The sequence below is a fragment of the Pan troglodytes genome, chromosome 2, assembly GCF_028858775.2.
Source record: "Pan troglodytes isolate AG18354 chromosome 2, NHGRI_mPanTro3-v2.0_pri, whole genome shotgun sequence".
NCBI lineage: Eukaryota > Metazoa > Chordata > Mammalia > Primates > Hominidae > Pan > Pan troglodytes.
This window is the reverse complement of record NC_086015.1, coordinates 62,452,161-62,473,069: the sequence shown is the minus strand read 5'-3', so window position 1 is coordinate 62,473,069 and position 20,909 is coordinate 62,452,161. Positions and strand designations below refer to the sequence as shown.

The 20,909-nt window shown below is 42.6% G+C and overlaps 1 protein-coding gene and 1 pseudogene across 3 annotated transcripts in view; both read right to left on the bottom strand.

Annotated features, from left to right (window-relative positions):
- The window catches only part of KCTD6 (potassium channel tetramerization domain containing 6), a 69,687-nt gene that overhangs the window by 46,527 nt on the left and 2,251 nt on the right, over positions 1-20,909 (bottom strand). Inside the window, exons 2-4 of one of the 3 annotated variants that reach the window (XM_063805953.1) lie at positions 12,162-12,260; positions 11,598-11,684; positions 9,341-9,387 (exon numbers count right to left, since the gene is read on the bottom strand). The exons of 1 other annotated variant lie outside the window; for it this stretch is intronic. In XM_063805953.1, the coding sequence (XP_063662023.1) occupies positions 9,341-9,387; positions 11,598-11,684; positions 12,162-12,206 (179 nt within the window). In that variant the 5' untranslated portion in view covers positions 12,207-12,260. The remainder of the gene's footprint in view (positions 1-9,340; positions 9,388-11,597; positions 11,685-12,161; positions 12,261-20,909) is intronic. One more of the 3 variants, XM_063805954.1, reaches the window with a different exon arrangement.
- LOC112208895 (U2 spliceosomal RNA) lies at positions 2,395-2,559 on the bottom strand (annotated as a pseudogene).

The following is a 20,909-nucleotide window of genomic DNA, read 5'->3' as shown; positions in this document are numbered from 1 at the left end:
GTTGCAGTGAGCCGAGATTGCACCACTGCACTCCAGCCTGGGCCACAAAGCAAGACTCTGTCTCACAAAAAAAAAAAAAAAAAAAAAAAAAAAAAAACTAAAGAAGAAAAAAATCAATCAAATAAACTGATGTAGACAAAGCATCTCACAAAATTCAGTGGTCATTCTGGTAAAAGGACTCAGCAAACTAGGAACAGAAGAGAGCTTCCTTAGCCTGAATAAGGGCGTCTGCAAAAAAAACAAAAACAAGCATCATACTTAATGTTGAAAGATTGAACACTTTCCGTCTGAGATCAGGAACAAGACAAGGTTATTCATTCTCACCACTCCTATTTAATATTGTACTAGAAGACCAGCAATAAGATAAGAAAAACAAACAAAAGACATGCATTTTAGAAGGAAAGAAATTGTGTTTTTCACAGACAACTTTATCGTCTATGTTGACAATTCCACGGAATGTATAGAAAAGCTCCTAAAAATAATAAATGAGTTCAGCAAGACTGTAGGACATAATATCAACACATGAAAATCAATTGTGTTTCAAAACAGTAGCAGTAACTGACTGGATTCTGATCTGAATTCAATTGAAATTTTTTTAAAACAGCATTGACAAAACCTTAAACAAAAAAATACTTAGGCAGAAATCTAATAAAATGTGCAGAATCGAAACACTGAAAACTATAAAACACTGATGAAAGAAATCAAAGAACACCTAAGCAAATGAAGAAAAGGCTACACTTGTGAATGGTAACATTCATTCAGTATAGTTAGGATGACAATTTCCCCAAAATGTTCTACAGATTTAACATTTTTCTAATAGATATTCTATCAAGAATTTTTTTGTAGATGCAGATAAGCTGATTCTAAAACAATTTTGAAAAAGAAGAGCAGACCAGGTGTGGTGGCTGACACCTGTAATCCCCGAGGCCAAGGCAGTCAGATCACTTGAGGCCAAGAGTTCAAGACCAGCCTGGCCAACATGGTGAAACCCCATCTGTACTAAAAATATAAAAATTAGCTGGGCCTGGTGGCACACACCTGTAATCCCAGCCACTTGGGTGGCTGAGGCACTTGAACCTGGGAGGCAGAGATTGTAGTGAGCTGAGATCACGCCACTGTACTCCAGCCTGGGTGACAGAGTGAGACTCTGTCTCAAAAAAAAAAAAAAAAAAAAAAAAAAGCAAGGTTGGAAGACTCACTCTTTCTGATTATCAAAATTACTATTTAACTACAGTAATCAACACTGAATAATATTGAAGAAGGGATAAACACAAGATCAATGGATCAGAATACAGAGTCCAAAAATAGATCCACTCAAAATGGCCAATTGATTTTGACCAGGGTCCGAAGGCAATTCAATGAAGAAAAGATAGTCTTTTCACCAAATGATGTTGAAACAACTGAACAACCAGATGCCAAAAAAACTCGGATCTAAACCTCACACCTTAAACAAAAATTAACTCAAAGTGGACCATAGATCTAAATGTAAAACTATAAAACTTTAGAAAAAAAATAAAAGAAAACTTTGCAACCTGACAGTAAGCAAGGAGTTTGTAGATATGACACCAATACATGATCCATAAAAAAAAAAAAAATGATAAATTCAGTTTCATCACAATTTAAACTTTTTTCTTTGCAAAAGGCACTGTTAAGAGAATGAAAAGACATCTCACACTGGGAGAAAATATTTGCAAATCACATATTCAACATAGAGCTTGTATTCAGAATAGGTAGATAGATATCAATTGTAGGAAGCTGTAAGAAAACAAATCACTGATTTAAAAATGGGCAAAAGATTTGAACAGATATTTCTCCAAAGATGATATACAAATGGCCAATAAGCACAGTAAGAGATGCTCAATATCATTAGCCATTAGCGAAGCACAACTCAAAACTACCATGAGATATCACTACACACCTACTAGAGAGGCAAAAACCAAAAACAAACAAATGATAATACCAAATACTGATGAGAGTTCCAGTTGTGGAGCAACTGGGGAGAATACAAAATAGTGTAGCCACTCCAAAAACAGTTTGATAATTCCTTAAAAGTTAGGCTGGGTGCAGTGGCTCATGTATGTAATCTTAGCATTTTAGGAGGCTGAGGTGGGCAGATTGCTTGAGTTCAGGAGTTTGAGACCAGCCGGGGCAACATGGCAAAACCCCATCTCCACAAAATATACAAAAATTAGCCAGACATGGTGGCATGTGCCTGGTCCCAGCTACTTGGAAGGCTGAGGTAGGAGGATTGCTTAAGCCCAAAAGGCAGAGGACACAGTAAGTCAAGATAGCACCACCGCATTCCAGCCTGGCAATAGGACAAGATGGCAGCTTTTGCCACTTCTATTCAACATAGTATTGGAAGTCCTAGCCAAAGCAATTGGGCAAGAAAAAGAAATAAAAGGCATCTAAATTGGAAATGAAGGAGTAAATTGCCTTTTTCCTCACATGACAAGATCTTATATGTAGAAAACCCTAAAGATTACACACACACACACACACACACACACACACCTATTAGAACTACATTTGATCTTGGCCAAAAGGCCAAGAAGTGATTCTGTTAGAACAAATGAACAAATGTAGCAAAGTTGCAGGATATGAAATCAACACACAAAAACCAGTTGTATTTCTATACGTTGATAATAGACAATCTAAAATGAACATTAAGAAAACAATTCGATTTACAATAACATCAAAAAGGATAAGGCCAGTCATGGTAGCTCACACCTGTTATCTGAACACTTTGGGAGGCCAAGGTGGGAGGATTGTTTGAGGAGTTAAGAGCCTGCAGTGAGCTGTGATCGTACCACTGCACTCCAGCCTGGGCAACAGAGTGAGATCCTGTCTCCAAAAAAGAAAAAAAGAAAGTCAAGATAACAGGAGAAGCAGCTTCTGCTGACCAAGATGCAGCAGATAAGCTCCCAGATGCCATTAAGAAACTCACTGAGGCTGGGTGTGGTGGCTTATGCCTGTAATCCCAGCACTTTGGGAGGCAGAGGTGGACAGATAACCTGAGGTCAGGAGTTCAAGACCAGCCTGGCCAACACAGTGAAACCCTGTCTCTACTAAAAACACAAGAAATTAGCCAAACGTGGTGGCAGATGCCTGTTATCCCAGCTACTTGGGAGGCTGAGGCATGAGAATTGTTTGAACCTGGGAGGCAGAGGTTGCAGTGAGCCGACATGGCACCACTGCACTCCAGCCTCGGTAACAGCAAGACTCCATCTCAAAAAAAAAAAAAAAAAAAAAAAAAGGAACTGATGAGAAAGGATATCTGCCTGAGCAGGTTTTTATGCAGATGAAAGTGCCCTGTTCTGGAAAATAAAATGCCACAAAGAACATTTATTAGTAAGGAAGAGAAGGGAGCACCAGGAATTAAGGTAGGAAGGGATGAGCTCTACTCTACTGCTTTGTGCAAATGCAGTCAGGTTTATGATCATGACTGCCCTTATCTGTAAAGCTGCTAACCTCTGAGCCTTGCACAGAAAGGATAAACACCAGCTGCTGGTCTTTTGTTTGTACAACAATAAGGCATGGACAATGAGAACGCTTTTTCTGGACTGGTCTCATTGATGCTTTGTCCCTGAACTCAGGAAGTAACTTGATAGTAAGGAATTGCCTTTTAAAGTTCTCTTAATATTGGACAATGCCCCTGGCCACCCAGAACCCCATGAGTTCAACACTGAAGGCGTTGAAGTTGTCTACTTGTCCCCAAACATGAGGTCTCTAATATAGCCTCTAGATCAGGGGGTCATAAGGACCTGCAAGGCTCATTACACACAACAGTCTATGGAAAGGATTGTCAGTGCTATGGAAGAAAACCCAGATAGAGAGACTACCATGAAAGTCAGGAAGGATCACACCATTGAACATGCCATCATTGTTATGGAAAAGCTGTTAAAGCCTAAATAAATAAAAAATAAGTAAGTTAACTGAATAAAAATTAAAAGCTGTGAAAGCCATCAAGCCCAAAACAAAAAATGTGGGAGGGTGTGGGGTGGAGGGTTTCAAGATATGGATCTTGGGGAAATTAAAGTGCTAATAGAAGGCATACCAGAGGAATTAATCGAAGATGACTTGATGGAGATGAGTGCTTCTGAACCAGTGCCAGACCATGAGGAAGAAGACATAAAAGAATCGTTACTAGAAAAAAAATTAACATTAGACAGTCTGACAGAAGGGTTCTCATTATTCATGCCTGCTTTTTACTTCTTTTACATGGACCCTTCCATGATATGGGCACTAAAACTACAGCAAATGGTAGAAAAGGGATTGCTATCATATAGAAATATTTTTAGAGAAATGAACAAAAAAGTCAGAAATAAATTACATTGCATTTCTGTAGTTTCACTGAGTGTGCCCACTTCTCCTGCCTCCCCTTCCACCTCCTCCACCTCTTCTGCCTCTGCCACTCCTGAGACAGCAAAATCAACCCTTCCTCTTCCTCCTCCTCAGCCTACTCAACAGGAAGTGAAGAGGATGAAGACCTTTGTGATGACCCATTTCCACTTAATGAACAGTGAATGTATTTTCTCTTCCTTACAATTTTTTAAATAGCATTTTCTTTACTCTAATTTACTCTATTAAGAATATAGGGCAGGCGCAGTGACTCACACCTGTAATCCCAGCACTTTGGGAGGCCGAGGCTGGTGGCTCACCTGAGGTTGGGAGTTCAAGACCAGCCTGGCCAACATGGTGAAACACTGTCTCTACTAAAAATACAAAAATTAGCCAGGCGTGATGGCGCATGCCTGTAATCCTAGCTACTTGGAAGGCTGAGGCAGGAGAATCGCTTGAACCTGGGAGGCAGAGTTTGCAGTGAGCCCAGATTGTGCCACTGCACTCCAGCCTGAGTGACAGAGTGAGACTCCATTGCAAAAAAAAAAAAAAAAGGCAGTATATAATAGATAAACAAAATGTGTTAATTGACTGTGTTATTGTAAAATTTCTAGTCAACAGTACGCTGTTTATAGTTAAACTTTGGGGGAGTCAAAAATGACACATAGATTTTTTTTTTTTTTTTGAGACAGAGTCTCGCTCTGTCACCCAGGCTGGAGTGAGTTGGCGCAATCTCAGCTCACTGCAAGCTCCGCCTCCCAGGTTCACACCATTCTCCTGCCTCAGCCTCCCAGGTAGCTGGGGCTACAGGCACCCGCCACTGTCTCACGCATCTGTGTGAAGAGACCACCAAACAGGCGTTGTGTGAGCAACAGGGCTATTTATTTCACCTGGGTGCAGACGGGCTGAGTCTGAAAAGACAGTCAGCAAAGGGTGGTGGGATTATCATTAGTTCTAATAGGTTTTGGGATAGGCGGTGGAGTTAGGAGCAATGTTTTGTGGGCAGGGGGTGGATCTCACAAAGTACATTCTTAAGGGTAGGGGGTAGATTACAAAGAACCTTCTTAAGGGTGGGGGAGAAACAAATCACAATGGTGGAATGTCATCAGTTAAGGCTATTTTCACTTGTTTTGTGGATTTTCAGTTGCTTCAGGCCATCTGGATGTATACATGCAGGTCACAGAGGATATGATGGCTTAGCTTGGGCTCAGAGGCCTGACAGCCACCACACCTGGCTAATTTTTTGTATTTTTAGTAGAGACTGGGTTTCACTTTGTTAGCCAGGATGGTCTCGATCTCCTGACCTCATGATCCACCCTCCTCAGCCTCCCAAAGTGCTGGGATTACAGGTGGGAGCCACTGCGCCCGGCTGACACACGGATTTTTGACTGCAAGGAGGATCAATGCCCCTAATTATTCAAGTTCAAGGGCCAACTAAATACAAAAATCAACTCAAAATGTATCATAGACCTAAATATAAGAGCTAATATTGTAAAACCTTGGAAACAAAACATACAAGAGCAGCTCCATGACATCTAACTTAAAAATTTCTCACGTATGACCCCAAAAGCACAGACAATAAAACAAAAAAATAGTTAAATTGGACTTTACCAAAATTTTAAAATTTGTGCAACAAAGGACACTATCAACAGAGTAAAAATGCGACCCAAGGAATAAGAGAAAATAATTATATCTGATAAATGATTAATATCTAGAATATATAGAGAGAGAACGTCTACAATTCACAGCAGAAAAAAAAACTATTTAAAAATGGACAAAGGACTTGAATAGACATTTCTCCAAGGAAGATATGCAAATGGCCGATACGCACATGAAAAAATACTCAATATCACTAATCATTAGGGAAACTAAAATCAAAATTACAACGAGATATCACTGCAAACACACTAAGATGGCTATTATCTAAAACAAACATATACATGGCCCGGCACGGTGGCTCATGCCTGTAATCCCAGCACTTTGGGAGGTCAAGGCAGGCAGATCACATGAGACCAGGAGTTTGAGACCAACCTGGCCAACATAGCAAAACCCCATCTCTACTAAAAATACAAAAATTAGCCGGGCATGGTGGCGCATGTCTGTGGTCCCAGCTATTTGGGGGAGGGGGTGCTGAGGCATGAGAATTGCTTGAACCCGGGAGGCAGAGGCTGCAGTGAGCCAAGATCACACCGTTGCTCTCCAGCCTGGGCAACAGAGTGAGACTCCATCTCAAAAAATAAATAATTAATTTTTAAAAAATTTAAAACACACAAAGCAACAAAACAGAAAATAAGTGTTGTTGAGGATGTGGAGAAATTGAAAGCTTTTATTGTGTGTGTTCTGACTCTTCCACTGACCAGTTACCCCAACCAGTCCACCCCATCTCTCTCTCCCTTTCCTCGGGCCTTTCTATTCCTTGAGACACAACAATATTGAAATCAGGCAGGGTGCAGTGGCTCACACCTGTAATCCCAGCACTTTGGGAGGACGAGGTGGGAGGATTGTGCGAGCCCGGGAGGCCAAGGCCACAGTGAGCCATGATTGTGCTACTACACTCCAGCCTGGGCAACAAAGCAAGATCCTGTCTCCCCAAAAAAAAAAGAAAGAAAGAAAGAAAGGAAAATTAGGCCAAATAATAACCCTAAAATAGTCTCAAAAGTGTTCAAGTGAAAGGAAGACTCACACATTTCTCATTTTAAATCAAAACCTAGAAATAATTAAGTTTAGTAAGGAAAGCATGTCAAAAGCCAAGATAGGGTGAAAGATAGGTCCCTTGCATCAAACAGCCAAGTTACGAATGATAGAAAAAGCTCTTGAAGGAAATTAAAAGTGCTACTCCAGTGAACACACAAATGACAAGAAAGCAAAAACAGCCTTTTGCTAATGTGGCGAAAGTTTGCGTGGTCTGGATAGATCAAACCAGCCACAATATTCCCTTAAGCCAAAGCCTAATCCGGAGCAATTCTTAAATTCCATAAAGGTTCAGAGAGTGAGGAAGCTGCAGAAGAAAAGTTGAAAGCCAGCAGAGGTTGGTTCATGAGGTTTAAGGGAAAAAGCTGTCTTCATAACATAAAAGGGCAAGGTGAAGTAGCAAGTGCTAATACAGAAGCTGCAGCAAGTTCTCCAGAAGATCTAGCTAAGATCATTGATGAAAGTGGCTACACTAAACAACAGATTTCCCATGTAGATGAAACAGGCTTCTGCTGGGAAAAAGATGCCATCTAGGACTATCATAGCTAGAGAGGAGAAATCAATGCTTGGTTTCAAAGCTTCAAAGGACAGGCCGACTTTTTTTTGTTTTTGTTTTTGTTTTTTTGAGACAGGGTCTCACTCAGTTGCCCAGGCCGGAGTGCAGTGGCAGTCATGGCTCACTGCAGCCTTGACCTCCTGGGCTTAAGTGTGATCCTCTTGCCTCAGCTTCCCAAGTAGCTGGGACCACAGGTGCATGCCACTATGCCCAGCTAACCTTTTAAAAATTTTTTGGACTGGGCGTGATGGCTCACACCTGTAATCTCAGCACTTTGGGAGGCCAAGACGGGCAGATCACGAGGTCAGGAGATCAAAACCATCCTGGCTAACACGGTGAAACCCCGTCTCTACTAAAAATACAAAAAATTAGCCGGGCGTGATGGCGGGCGCCTGTAGTCCCAGCTACTCGGGAGGCTGAGGCACGAGAATCACTGGAACCTGGGAGGTAGAACATGCAGTAAGCCGAGATCATGCCACTGCACTCCAGCCTGGGTGACAGAGGGAGATTCCATCTCAAAAAAAAAAAAAATGTTTTTCGTAGAATCAGAGTCTCCCTACATTGCCCAGGCTGGTCTCATCTGGGCCCGAGCAATCTTCCTGCCTCAGCCTGCCAAAGTGCTGGGATTACAGGCATGAGCCACCATGTCCAGCCCAGGCTGACTCCTTTGTTAGGGGCTAATGCTGCTGGTGACTTTCAGTTGAAGCCAATGCTCATTTACCATTCCTAAAATCCTAGAACCCTTTAAAAAATTTCCACTCTGCCTGTGCTTTAATAAACGGACAAAGAAAGCCTGGATGACAGCACATCCATTTACAGCATGGTTTACTGAATATCTTAAGCCTACTGTTGAGAACTACTGCTCAGAAAAAAGATCCCTTTCAAAAGATTAGTGCTTATCGACAGTGCACATGATCACCCAAGGAGATCTGTAAGACGTACAAAAAGATTAACATGTTGTTTTCATGCCTGCTAATGCAACAGCCATTCTGCAGCCATTCAAGAAATAATTTCAACTTTCAAGTTTTGTTATTTAAGAAATACACTTCATGCCGGGTGAGGTGGCTCACGCCTATAATCCCAACACTTTGGAAGGCCGAGGCAGGAGGATGGCTTGCGCCCAGGAGTTTGAGACCAGCCTGGGCAGCATGGCGAGACCCTGTCTCTACAAAACATTTAAAAATTAGCCAGGTGTTGTGGTGCATGCCTGTGGTCCTGAGGTGGCATACACCTGAGGAAGCTCAGGCTGGAGGACTGCTTGAGCCCAGGAGGTTGAGACTGCAGTGAGCTGTGATCATGCCACTGCACTCCAGCCAGGGTGACAGAATGAGACTCAAAAAAAAAAAAAAAGAAGAAATGCACTTCATAAGGCTATAGTGATTCCTCTGATGGATCTTGTAAATTGAAAACCTTTCAGAAAGAATTCACCAGTCTAGATGCCATTCAGAACCTTTGTGATTCCTGGGAGGAGGTCAAAATATTAACATGAACAGAAGTTTGGAAGAAGTTTGGCCGGGCGTGGTGGCGGGCGCCTGTGGTCCCAGCTACTCGGGAGGCTGAGGCAGGAGAATGGCGTGAACCCAGGAGGTAGAGCTTGCAGTGAGCCGAGATCGCGCCACTGCACTCCAGCCTGGGTGAAAGTGCAAGACTCTGTCTCAAAAAAAATAAAAACAAAAATAAATAAATAAATAAAATTAAAATAATTTTAAAAATTAGAAAAAAAAAAGAAATTTGGAAGAAGTTGATTCTCACCTACACGGATGGCTTTGAGGGGTCCAAGACTTCGGTGGAGGAAGGAACTGCAGATGTGGAAATAGCAAGAGAATTAGAATTAGAAGTGGAACCTGAAGATGTGACTGAATTCCTACAATTTCATGATCAAACTTGAATTGATGAGAAGTTGCTTATTAAGAAAGTGGTTTCTTGAGATGGAATCTACTCCTGATGTAGATGATTGTGAACATTTTTGAAATGACCACAAAGGGCTGGGCACAATGGCTCATCTATAATCCCAGCACTTTGTGAGGGCAAGGCAGGTGGATCACTTGAGCCCAGGAGTTTGAGACAAGCCTGGCCAACATAGTAAGATGTCATCTCTACTAAAAACGTTTTGAAAAAATAAAATTAATTTTAAAAAAGAAACGACAACAAAGGATTTAGAATATTTCATAGTCTTAGTTGATAAAGCAGTGACAGATTGGAGGAGACTAACCAATTTTGAAAGAAGTTCTGTTGGGGGTAAAATGCTATCAAATGGCATCATGTGCTACAGAGAAACCTTTGTGAAAAGAAGAGTCAATTGACATGGCAAACTTCACTGTTGTCTTATTTTAAGAAATTGTCACAACCACTCCAACCTTCAGCAACCATCACCCTGATCTGTCAGTAGCCATCAACATCAAGGCCAGGCCCTGGGCCAGCGAAATGATTATAACTCACTGAGGCTCAGATGAGGTTAACATTTTTTAGTAATAAAGTATTTTTAAATTAAGGTATGCACATTTTTAGACATAATCCTATTGCACATTAATAGACTACAATATAGTGTAAACATAACTTTTATATGTGCTGGGAAACAAAACAATTCGTGTGACTTGCTTTATTGCAATATTTGTGTTATTGTGGTGATGTGGAACCATACCTGCAATATCTCCAAGGTATGCTTGTATACTCAAAAGAAGTAAAAGCAGGCATTCAGACAGATATTTGTACACCAATATTTATAGCAGCATTATTCACAAATCCAAAAGGTGGGGGCAACCCAAATGTCCATCAACAGGCAAATGGATCAGCAAAATGTGGTGTAGGCATACAGTGGAATACTATACAGCCTTAGAAAGAAATGAAATTATAACATGTGCTACAACATGGGTGAACCTTGACATGCCAAGTGAAATAAGCCAGACACAAAAAAGACAAATATTGGACGATGCCACTTATATGAGGTACTTAGTCAAATTCATAGAGACAGAGAGCAGAATGTCGATTGCCAAGGGGTGGAGTGTTGGGGTGATCAGACCCAACACCAGGTCGTGGGGGTGATAAAGTCCAGCAGAGTCAAAGGATTGAGAAAAAGACAGTGAGAGAAAAAGGTGGGACACCAGGGGGCCATCGCTATGTATGGAGGCCGCGAAGGCCCCAAGCTCTGAGAGCCCACGGTATTTATTGGTAATCCAACAAAGAAATAGGTGTTGAGACTGTGGAGGTCAAAAGAGCATGTTCCATTAAGCACATGATTTACAGCTGTGATGGTTTAGCATTTATATGGAACATGTCCTGCTACTTGAGATAATGGGAACAGGAGCCTAGGAGGGCTAGAAGCAAGCAGCCAGCAAGTCTAGACACATTCCAAAGGACACTATGCAAGCCCTGCCTCAGTTTCCCTCCCTACACTCAGCTTTTTCCCAACAGTGGCGGGAGGGGAGAATGAAGTTATTGTTTATTGGTAGAATTTTAGCTGGGGAAGATAAAACAGTTCTGGAGATGGATGGTGGTGTGGCTAAACAGTGTGAATGTGCTTAGTGCCACAGAACTGCACAACTAAAAACGGTAAATTTTATGTTATGCACATTTTATCACAATTTTAAAACATAATCTAATTAGAATATGGTCAAAAGATGTAAACACACATTTTCACCACAGAGGATGACCTGTCACCAAAGATGGATGGCAAGTCAGCACATGAAAAGATGATCGGGCTGGGCACAGTGGTAATGGCTCATGTCTATAATCCCAGCACTTTGGGAGGCCAAGGTGCAAGGATCATTTGAGGACAGGAGTTCGAGACCAGTCCAAGCAACATGACAAGACCCCTGTCTCTACAAAAATAAAATAAAATTCACCAGGTGTGGTGGCGCACACCTGTGGTCTCAGCTATTTGGGAAGCTGAGGTGGGAGGATCGCTTAAGCCCAGACAGCAAGGCTGCAAGGATCTGTGATTGTGCCACTGCACTCCAGCCTGGGTGACATAGTAAAACCCTCTCTCCAATAATAATACTAATAATATTACCAAGTGCTGGAAAGGATCCAGATGTCTCATGCACTGGGGACATAACATAAATGACACAGCAACTCTGGAAAAACAGTTTGGCAGATTCTGAAAATTTAAACATACACATACCATTACAATCATACAATTACCATACAATCATACAATCTACGATTTCCTGCAAAAATGAAAGCTGATGCTCACCCCTAAACCTGTAAGCCAATGTTCTGTGGTAAGCAGGTCTACGTAAACCCCCAAAGACAAAGGGAGGTGAGAGGCTGAAGACAAAGGGTGAAAAATCCAGTTTCTCAGAAGGAAACATTTAGTAGGGACTTACAAACAGAAGTGGCATCTCTGGCAGCCAAGAGATGGTGGATGCCCACACCCAACTTTCTTTCTGGAAAATATTCTTTAATTAGCAAGCTGTTTTTGGTAAAACATGTGCAGCTGGTCATGTCTCAGACCCTCTTATGAAACAACTAGGGACCACTGGGGAAGTTAGATAAGTATCTTTATGAGGGGTTATCTATGTACAGGCATTGTTCCTCTATGAGGAGTTGGATGCTACGGGCATTGTTTCTTGACCTTGTTGTGGGAATGGGAACGAGTTGGTATGCAGACATCAGTCATCACAGCAGTTTCGCTTCAAAATGGTGTAATCTTGCCATGCAGCAGGCTGTTTTCCTACAACCAATGTTGATAACAGCGTTATTGGTAATAGCTAAAACTGGATATAGCCCAAATGTCCTTCAATGGGTGAAAGGGTAAATTAATGCAGCCATACAACAATTTAGCAATAAAACAAAAACAAAAACAAAAACAAAATTTGGCCAGGCACAGTAGCTCACGCCCGTAATTCCAGCACTTTGGAAGGCTGAGGCAGGTGGATCACTTGAGGTCAGGAGTTCAAGACCAGCCTGGCCAACATGGTGAAACCCCATCTCTACTAAAAATACAGAAATTAGGTGAGCGTGGTGGCACGTGGCTATAGTCCCAGCTACTTGGGAGGCCGAGGCGGGAGAATCGCTTGAACTTGGGAGGTGGAGATTGCAGTGAGCCAAGATGGTGCCATTGCACTGAAAAGAGCCGGGCGCATTCCTCAGCCCCGGGCTCAAAACAAACAAGCCCAGTACAAACATATCCCATCCTCCCATCCCACCACATATCACCATATATCTCTTAAACTTCCCCCGGGCTCAAAACAAACAAGCCCAGTACAAACACCACCAGGAAAGTCTCCGATAAGGGGACAGATGAGGGGACAGCCGTTCAAAGTTTTACTGAAAGAGCGGGAACCAAAAGAATTCCTTTGTTCCCCTGTAACTTTCAGGCTATAAAAAGCAAACACTCGCATTGTTCAGGGCCCTCTTGTATGCTGTGGAATGGAGGGACCAGGTTCGAACTTGTAGTAAAGATCCTTGCCGCTTCGCTTTGACTCTGGACTCTGGTGGTCTTCCTTGGGGAACTAACGGTCTGGGCATAACAGCACTCCAGCCTGGGCAACAGAGCCAAACTCTGTCTCATTAAAAAAAAAAAAAGGAAAAAATTGATACATAATTTGAATGGATCTTGAGGGCATGTCAGTTGATGACAAGAACCAATCTCAAAGAGCTACGTATCGTATGATTCTTGAAATCATACATATTGAACATTCTTGAAATAACAAATTATAGTACTTGAGAATAGATCAGTGGTAGCCAGGAGTTAGGAGTTGGGGTAGATGTGACTGTGAGGTAACAAGGAAGTTTCTTTATGGCGAGGGAACAATTCTGTATTCTGATTGTGGTGGTAGCTACATGAAAATGTACATGTGATAAAACTCTACAGTACTACACACACACACACACACACACACACACACAAATACATATACAAACTGATGAAATCTGAATAAAGTCTCTCCTGGAGTTAATAGTATAGTTGTACCAAAGTCAGTTACTGGGTTTTGATAACTGTGGCTATATATTATAACTGGGAAAAGGTATACAGAAAATCTTATTATTATTTTTATTTTTAATAGAGATGAGGTCTCACTATGTTGCCCAGGCTGCTCTCAAACTCCTGGCCTCAAGCCATCCTCCTGCCTTGGCCTTCCAAAGTGCTGAGATTACAGGCGTGAGCCACTGCACCCGGCCCAAAAACCTTGAATGAAGGACTTTCTGACAACTGACAAAGAACCCAAAATGTTCTTAAGGGCAAATATTCCGTGTAACCCTGAAAAGATTTAGTTCCGAGAGAAGATTAGTTGGCCAATTTACACCTTGAAATCTCTTTTAGGAAAATCTAGTGAGCACAGAGATGCAGTCATTTTTAAAAGATTATGGATTTAAAATTCACCACTTTGACCTTTTGTGTTTTTTACTCTGTAAACTAAAAATAAAATTATAAGCCCCCCAATCAACTGAATGGACCCTCACCCCCTTGGCCAAGGGGATTCCCCAAGACAACCTGAAAAACAAGTTCAGGCCACTAGATGGGAAGGCAGGTAGGATACCCTCAGTATACTTTCCTCGCTTTGGAGTTTAGGTGCCACTGACCAGCATTAACATTAAAATACATTTCTTAAGACTGACAAAACAGACTCTTTATAGCAATAAGATACCAAATTCCAACCTGACTCTGGTATACCATCACATGACAGATAACAGGGTCTAAAGGAAATGCAAGTATTTTACTCTAAAATATGTTTATTTGGCATATTTTGGAATGGCCCTGCAAAGCCTTGCCTTGGGGAAATTTGCATTCTGTAGAGAATCCCCTTCCTTTTCCAGGTCTTTCCCTGATCCAGGAGAAATTTAACTAAGAGTCTGACACCTTTGAAGGTCTGATAAGAGACATTTACCATCTATTTACTCTGAAGCCTGCCACTCAGAGGCTTCATCTACTTAACAAAAACCTTGGCTTCCACAACCACTCTTATCTTAACTCAAGCATTTCTTTATGCTGACTTCAACTCTTCAGGCAAAGCTTAACTTTTTCAACCAACTGCCAATCAGAAAATCTTTGCATCCATGTATAACCTGGAAGCATCCCACCCCCGACTTGGAGATGCCCCACCTTTCCTGGCTCAACCAATGTATACCTTACATGTGTTGATTTATGTCTTTGCCTGTATGTCTTTGCCTGTCTCCGTAAAATGTATAAAACCAAATGGTAACCCAACTACCTTGAACCCATGTTCTCAGGACCTCCTGAGGCTGTGTCCTGGGCCAAGGTCACTAAATTATAAGGCTCAGAATAAACTTCTTTAAATATTTTACAGTTTGACTTTCTTCATTAACAGCTTTTAAACAGAAAATTCCACCCAGCCTTTCCAAACTGGCCAGTTTGAGTTTGAAAGAAAGGCACATGTACTAATGAATATACTTCTTGTCAGGCCTCTGAGCCCAAGCTAAGCCATCATATCCCCTGTGACCTGCACGTATACATCCAGATGGCCTGAAGTAACTGAAGAATCACAAAAGAAGTGATATTTAAATGGCCTGTTCCTGCCTTAACTGATGCCATTCCACCACAAAATAAGTGAAAATGGTCGGTCCTTGCCTTAAGTGATGACATTACCTTGTGAAATTCCTTCTCCTGGCTCATCCTGGCTCAAAAACCTCTCCCGCTGAGCAACTTGTGACCCCCACTCCTGCCTGCCAGAGAACAACCCCTCTTTGACTGTAACTTTCCTTTACCTACCCAAATCTTATAAAACGGCCCCACCCCATCTCCCTTCGTTGACTGTCTTTTCGGACTCAGCCCGCCTGCACCCAGGTGATTAAAAGCTTTATTGCTCACACAAAGCCTGTTTGGTGGTCTCTTCACACAGACGCGCATGAAACTTCTAATGTGTCTAAAATGTCCACAGTCATTATTTCAAAAGAACATTCTCAGCTGGGGCCTGTGACTCACATTGCCTTCCAGATTAGCTACACAGACTCAGCGTTCCTGGCTTTTCTGGATCTCTGTATTAAATATATCTCAAGAATACTGTCCTTTGTTTAGACCACGGTCCAGATCCTGGCTTCTCTTTGGGCTATCATCCTTCATCTTGATGTCTCTCTCAGAGGTATGTGAACCAGAGCAACTCCATCTTGAATAGGAGCTGGGTAAAATGAGGCTGAGCCCTACTGGTTAGAGACAAGACTAGCTGGATTTCCTAGGCTGACTAAAAAATCCCTAAGCCTAGCTGGGAAGGTGACCACATCTACTTTTAAACACGGGGCTTGCAACTTAGCTCACACCTGACAAATCAGGTAGAAAAGAAAGCTCACTAAAATGCTAATTAGGCAAAAACAGGAGGTAAAGAAATAGCCAATCATCTATCACCTGAGAGCACAGGGGGAGGGACAATAATCGGGATATAAACCCAGGTATTCAAGCTGGCAACGGCAACCCCCTTCGGGTCCCCTCCCATTTTATGGGAACTCTGTTTGCACTCTATTAAATCTTGCAACTGCACACTCTTCTGGTCCATGTTTGTTATGGCTCGAACTGAGCTTTTGCTTGCCGTCTACCACTGCTGTTTGCCACCATCGCAGACCCGCTGCTGACTTCCACCCCTCCGGATCCGGCAGGGTGTCCACTGTGCTCCTGATCCAGCGGGGCACCCATTGCCGTTCCCGATCGGGCTAAAGGCTTGCCATTGTTCCTGCACGGCTAAGTGCCCAGGTTCATCTTAATCGAGCTGAACACTAGTTGCTGGGTTCCACGGTTCTCTTCCGTGACCCACGGCTTCTAATAGAGCTATAACACTCACCACATGGTCCAAAATTCCATTCCTTGGATCCGTGAGGCCAAGAACCCCAGGTCAGAGAACAAGAGGCTTGCCGCCATCTTGGAAGCAGCCTGCCACCATCTTGGGAGCTCTAAGAACAAGCCCCCCCACCACCCCCTTAACACTGGATTCCCAGACATTTAGGGCATTCTCAGTCACAGAATGAGATAGGAGGTCAGCACAAGATACAGGTCATAAAGACCTTGCTGATAAAACAGGTTGCAGGAAAGAAGCTAGCCAAAACCCACCAAAACCAAGATGGCGATGAGAATGACCTCTGATCATCCTCACTGCTACACTCCCACCAGCGCCATGACAATTTACAAATGCCATGGCAACATCAGGAAGTTACCCTATATAGTCTAAAAAGGGGAGGCATGAATAATCCACCCCTCGTTTAGCATATAATCAAGAAATAACTGGAAAAATGAGCAACCAGTAACCCTTGAGGCTTCTCTGTCTATGGAGTAGCCATTCTTTTTTTTTTTTGAGACGGAGTCTCGCACTGTCGCCCAGGCTGGAGTGCAGTGGCACAATCTCGGCTCACTGCAAGCTCCGCCTCCCAGATTCACACCATTCTCCTGCCTCAGGCTCCCAAGTAGCTGGGACTACAGGCGCCCACCACCGTGCCTGGCTAATTTTTTTGTATTTTTACTAGAGATAGGATTTCATTGTCTTAGCCAGGATGGTCTCAATCTCCTGACCTTGTGATCCGCCCGTCTCGGCCTCCCAAAGTGCTGGGATTACAGGTGTGAGCCACCGCGCCCGGCTGCCATTCTTTTATTCTTTTACTTTCTTAGTAAACTTGCTTTTGCTTTGCACTGTGGACTCGCCCTGAATTCTTTCTGTGCGAGATCCAAGAACCCTCTCTTGGGGACTGGATCGGGACCCCTTTCCTATAACATCTTTCTGGTGACCACTGAAGGGACTACAGTGCGGAAACCCTGGACCCAAACCCCTTACTTACCAAGGTTTTCACCAAAAGTAAAAGTTGCTAAGAGTTAACATTGTAACATGTATTTGAGACTACTACAGAAACAGTTCTTCTACACGTAAGGCGTGTAGGGAAAGCGAAATGTGTTTTTAGTAAAAGATTATAAGAAGTCACGGGAATGTGGATTTTCTTGTCTAAAGGGTTAAAGGATTGTTTTAAGTTAAACAGGATAAAGCTAAAGGTTTGAGCAAGTTATGAAAAGTTTATAAAAAATGAATCTTGTAAAAAGAAATTCTTTGTGTGAACATATTGGCTAAAGTTAAAGGGGTATTATTCAGTTTTTCCATAAATTAAGCATTGGACTAAAAGTACAACAGGTTTTTCTTAGAACACTAATCTGCTCTTTCACAAAAAAAGTAAAGGGTTAATAAAAGGTTTATGAAAATCTTACCTATGGTCAAACTAATTGAGTATTCCTAATTTATGCAATATAGTTATTTGCATAAGTGCAAATAAGTATCTGTTTTCTTTTGCAACAGGACACAATTGGAGAAACTGGTTATTTTATCAAGGCTTTGACTGGAATGGCATGTTTTCTTTTAAGGAATTAAACTTAACTTATAGAGCCAATAGAAGCCCCTTGGGGAACTGGCCTCATACCTTGCCTACACAGTCCTTGTACAGGGTTTCTGACCTGTGGTAAGTAAAGAATGTCACTTTCTAACAGACCCAGGAACTCCAAGTTATCTTGGAACCTCAAGAAGAGAGGAATTTACCCAACTCATACGTATTTGAGGGTACAAACCCATGGCAAAAAGTCTTATCTAAGATTCCTTTTTTGGAACAGAGTTCCAGGAAAGCCAATTTAAAAAGAGCTTATGTGGCTGGCTGTGGTGGCTCACACCTGTAATACCAGCACTTTGGGAGGCCAAGGTGGGCAGATCACTTGAGGTCAGGAGTTCGAGACCAGCCTGGCCAACAAGGTGAAATCCTGTCTCTACTAAAAATACAAAAATATTAGCAGGGCACGGTGGTGGGCACCTGTAATCCCAGCTACTTGGGAGGCTGAGGCAGATGAATCGCTTGAGCCCAGGAGGCAGAGGTTGTAGTAAGCCAAGATCGTACCACTGCACTCCAGCCTGGGTGACAGAGTGAGACTCCATCTCAATAAATAAATAATAAAAAGAGCTTATGTGAAAAATAATTATTCTTGCTACACTTTATATAAATAATCAGGCCAAGTATAACAAAGCAAATCAGTCTTACCAAGATTTGTCTTTAGTAAAAATGGGAAACTGGAGAGAGAAATATAATGTTTCAAGAACTTATGGTATACTGGTTATTAGATTCTAGTCTCATCAGTTGTTTTTAAGTTTGTTTCTGCAATTTAGGCTAACCCAGCTTATTCCTGTGAACCAACCAGTGATCTCTGACTGCTGCTCAAAACAAACAAGAGTGATGGTGTCAGGTCTCTGAGCCCAAGCCTGCACGTATTCATTCAGATGGCCTGAAGCAAGTGAAGAATCACAAAAGAACTGAAAATGGCCGGTTCCTGCCTTAACTGGTGACATTACCTTGTGAAATTCCTTCTCCTGGCTCGTCCTGGCTCAGGAGCTCCCCCACTGAGCACCTTGTGACCCCCACTTCTGCCAGCCAGAGAACAACCCCCTTTGACTGTAATTTTCCACTACCTACCCAAATCCTATAAAACGGCCCCACCGTTATCTTCCTTCGCTGACTCTCTTTTTGGACTCAGCCCGCCTGCACCCAGGTGATTAAAAAGCTTTATTGCTCACATAAAGCCTATTTGGTGGTCTCTTCACATGGACGCGCATGGAAGATGGGTAATGTAAAAATCTGAATCGATATTCTAATTCTGAACACACTGGAATCAGCTAGCAACCCCACATCAGCTTGGTTCCAACAGTTGCCCAGTTCATGGAAAGCCTTCTAATTTAGTTTACTTGCGATAATTTTACTTATTTTGCTTTACTCTTGTGGCATATATTGCTATAGTACTCTTTGTGTAGGAGTGCAGGATAAGCTTACTGAATGTTTTCTTAAACTGAATACTTATTAATCTTCCAGATATCACCTTTTGTCAGAACTTGGAGTTATGAATGGCCCTCACTATACTGATGTTTTCTGAGCTCCTCTCTACTCTGAACATAAGGGACCCTAATAGTTAAGCAGGAATATCATCACCCCTATTCAGCCTGAAGAAGTTACAGAAGATGCATCTTCATCCCTCCGAAACTTTTAGGATTAAAGTTTCTCTCATAATAGGGAGGAGGCAAATGTCAGAGGCATGTGAACCAGAGCAACTCCATCTTGAATAGGAGCTGGGTAAAATGAGGCAGAGACCTACAGGGCTGCATTCCCAGACAGTTAGGCATTCTCAGTCACAGGATGAGATAGGAGGTCAGCACAAGATACAGGTCATAAAGACCTTGCTGATAAAACAGGTTGCAGGAAAGAAGCTAGCCAAAACCCACCAAAACCAAGACAGCGATGAGCATGACCTCTGGTCATCCTCACTGCTGCACTCCCACCAGCGCCATGACAGTTTATAAATGCCACGGCAATGTCAAGAAGTTACCCTATATGGTCTAAAAAGGGGAGGCATGAATAATCCACCCCTTATTTAGTATAAAATCAAGAAATAATCATAAAAATGGGCAATCAGCAGCCCTCAGGGCTGCTCTGTCTATAGAGTAGCCATTCTTTTATTGCTTTACTTTCTTAATAAACTTGCTTTTGCTTTGCACTGTGGACTTGCCCTGAATTCTTTCTTGTGTGAGATCCAAGAACTCTCTCTTGGGATCTCGATCGGGACTGCTTTCCTGTAACATCTCCTTTTGCTTGGCAAATCTGATCCTGAAATCTTTTGGTGCTAGGTTGTGGGAAAGGTGGGAAAGACTGATTCACTTTTTCATTCTGAGCACCACCCACAAACTTTTGGGGGCTGAAATCTCAAGTTCAGGAGTTTCTCAGGGATGCTGTGGCAGTCTAGGAAGTGCTGGCCATTCCTGAGGCTTCCTGGCAGGGACAGTTGGGACTAGACGATGGTGGCAGGTGAGGGAGACTCAGAAGGTGTTGATTCCATATTTTGAAGATCTTCTGTCCATTTTACAGATGAAACAGTCCCAGAGAGTAAATGTCATCTCTATGCAGCTGTCCCCAAATTTCTACCTTTAGCCCTGACTAGGCCCTAGGCTCCAGGCAACCTGGGTATGTCCCAGTCATCTAAAGAATAAAGGCTGGCTGCAGTGGCTCATGCCTGTAATCCCAGCACTTTGGGAGGCTGAGGCGGGTGGATCACTTGAGGTCAAGAGTTCAACACCAGCCTGGTCAACATAGTGAAAATTCATCTCTACTAAAAATAAAAAAAATTAGCCGGGCATGGTGGCAGGTGCCTGTAATCCCAGCTACTCGGGAGGCTGAAGCAGGGGAATAGCTTGAACCTGGGAGGCAGAGGTTGCAGTGAGGCCCACTGCACTTCAGCCTGGGTGACAGAGTGAAACTCCATCTCAAAAAATAAACAAAAATACACTCTTACTTCCCCAGCTCCTGGCACTTACACTGCCCCAGGCTCCTCCCTTACCCCATCTATCCATCCAGCAATGACAAAAATCCA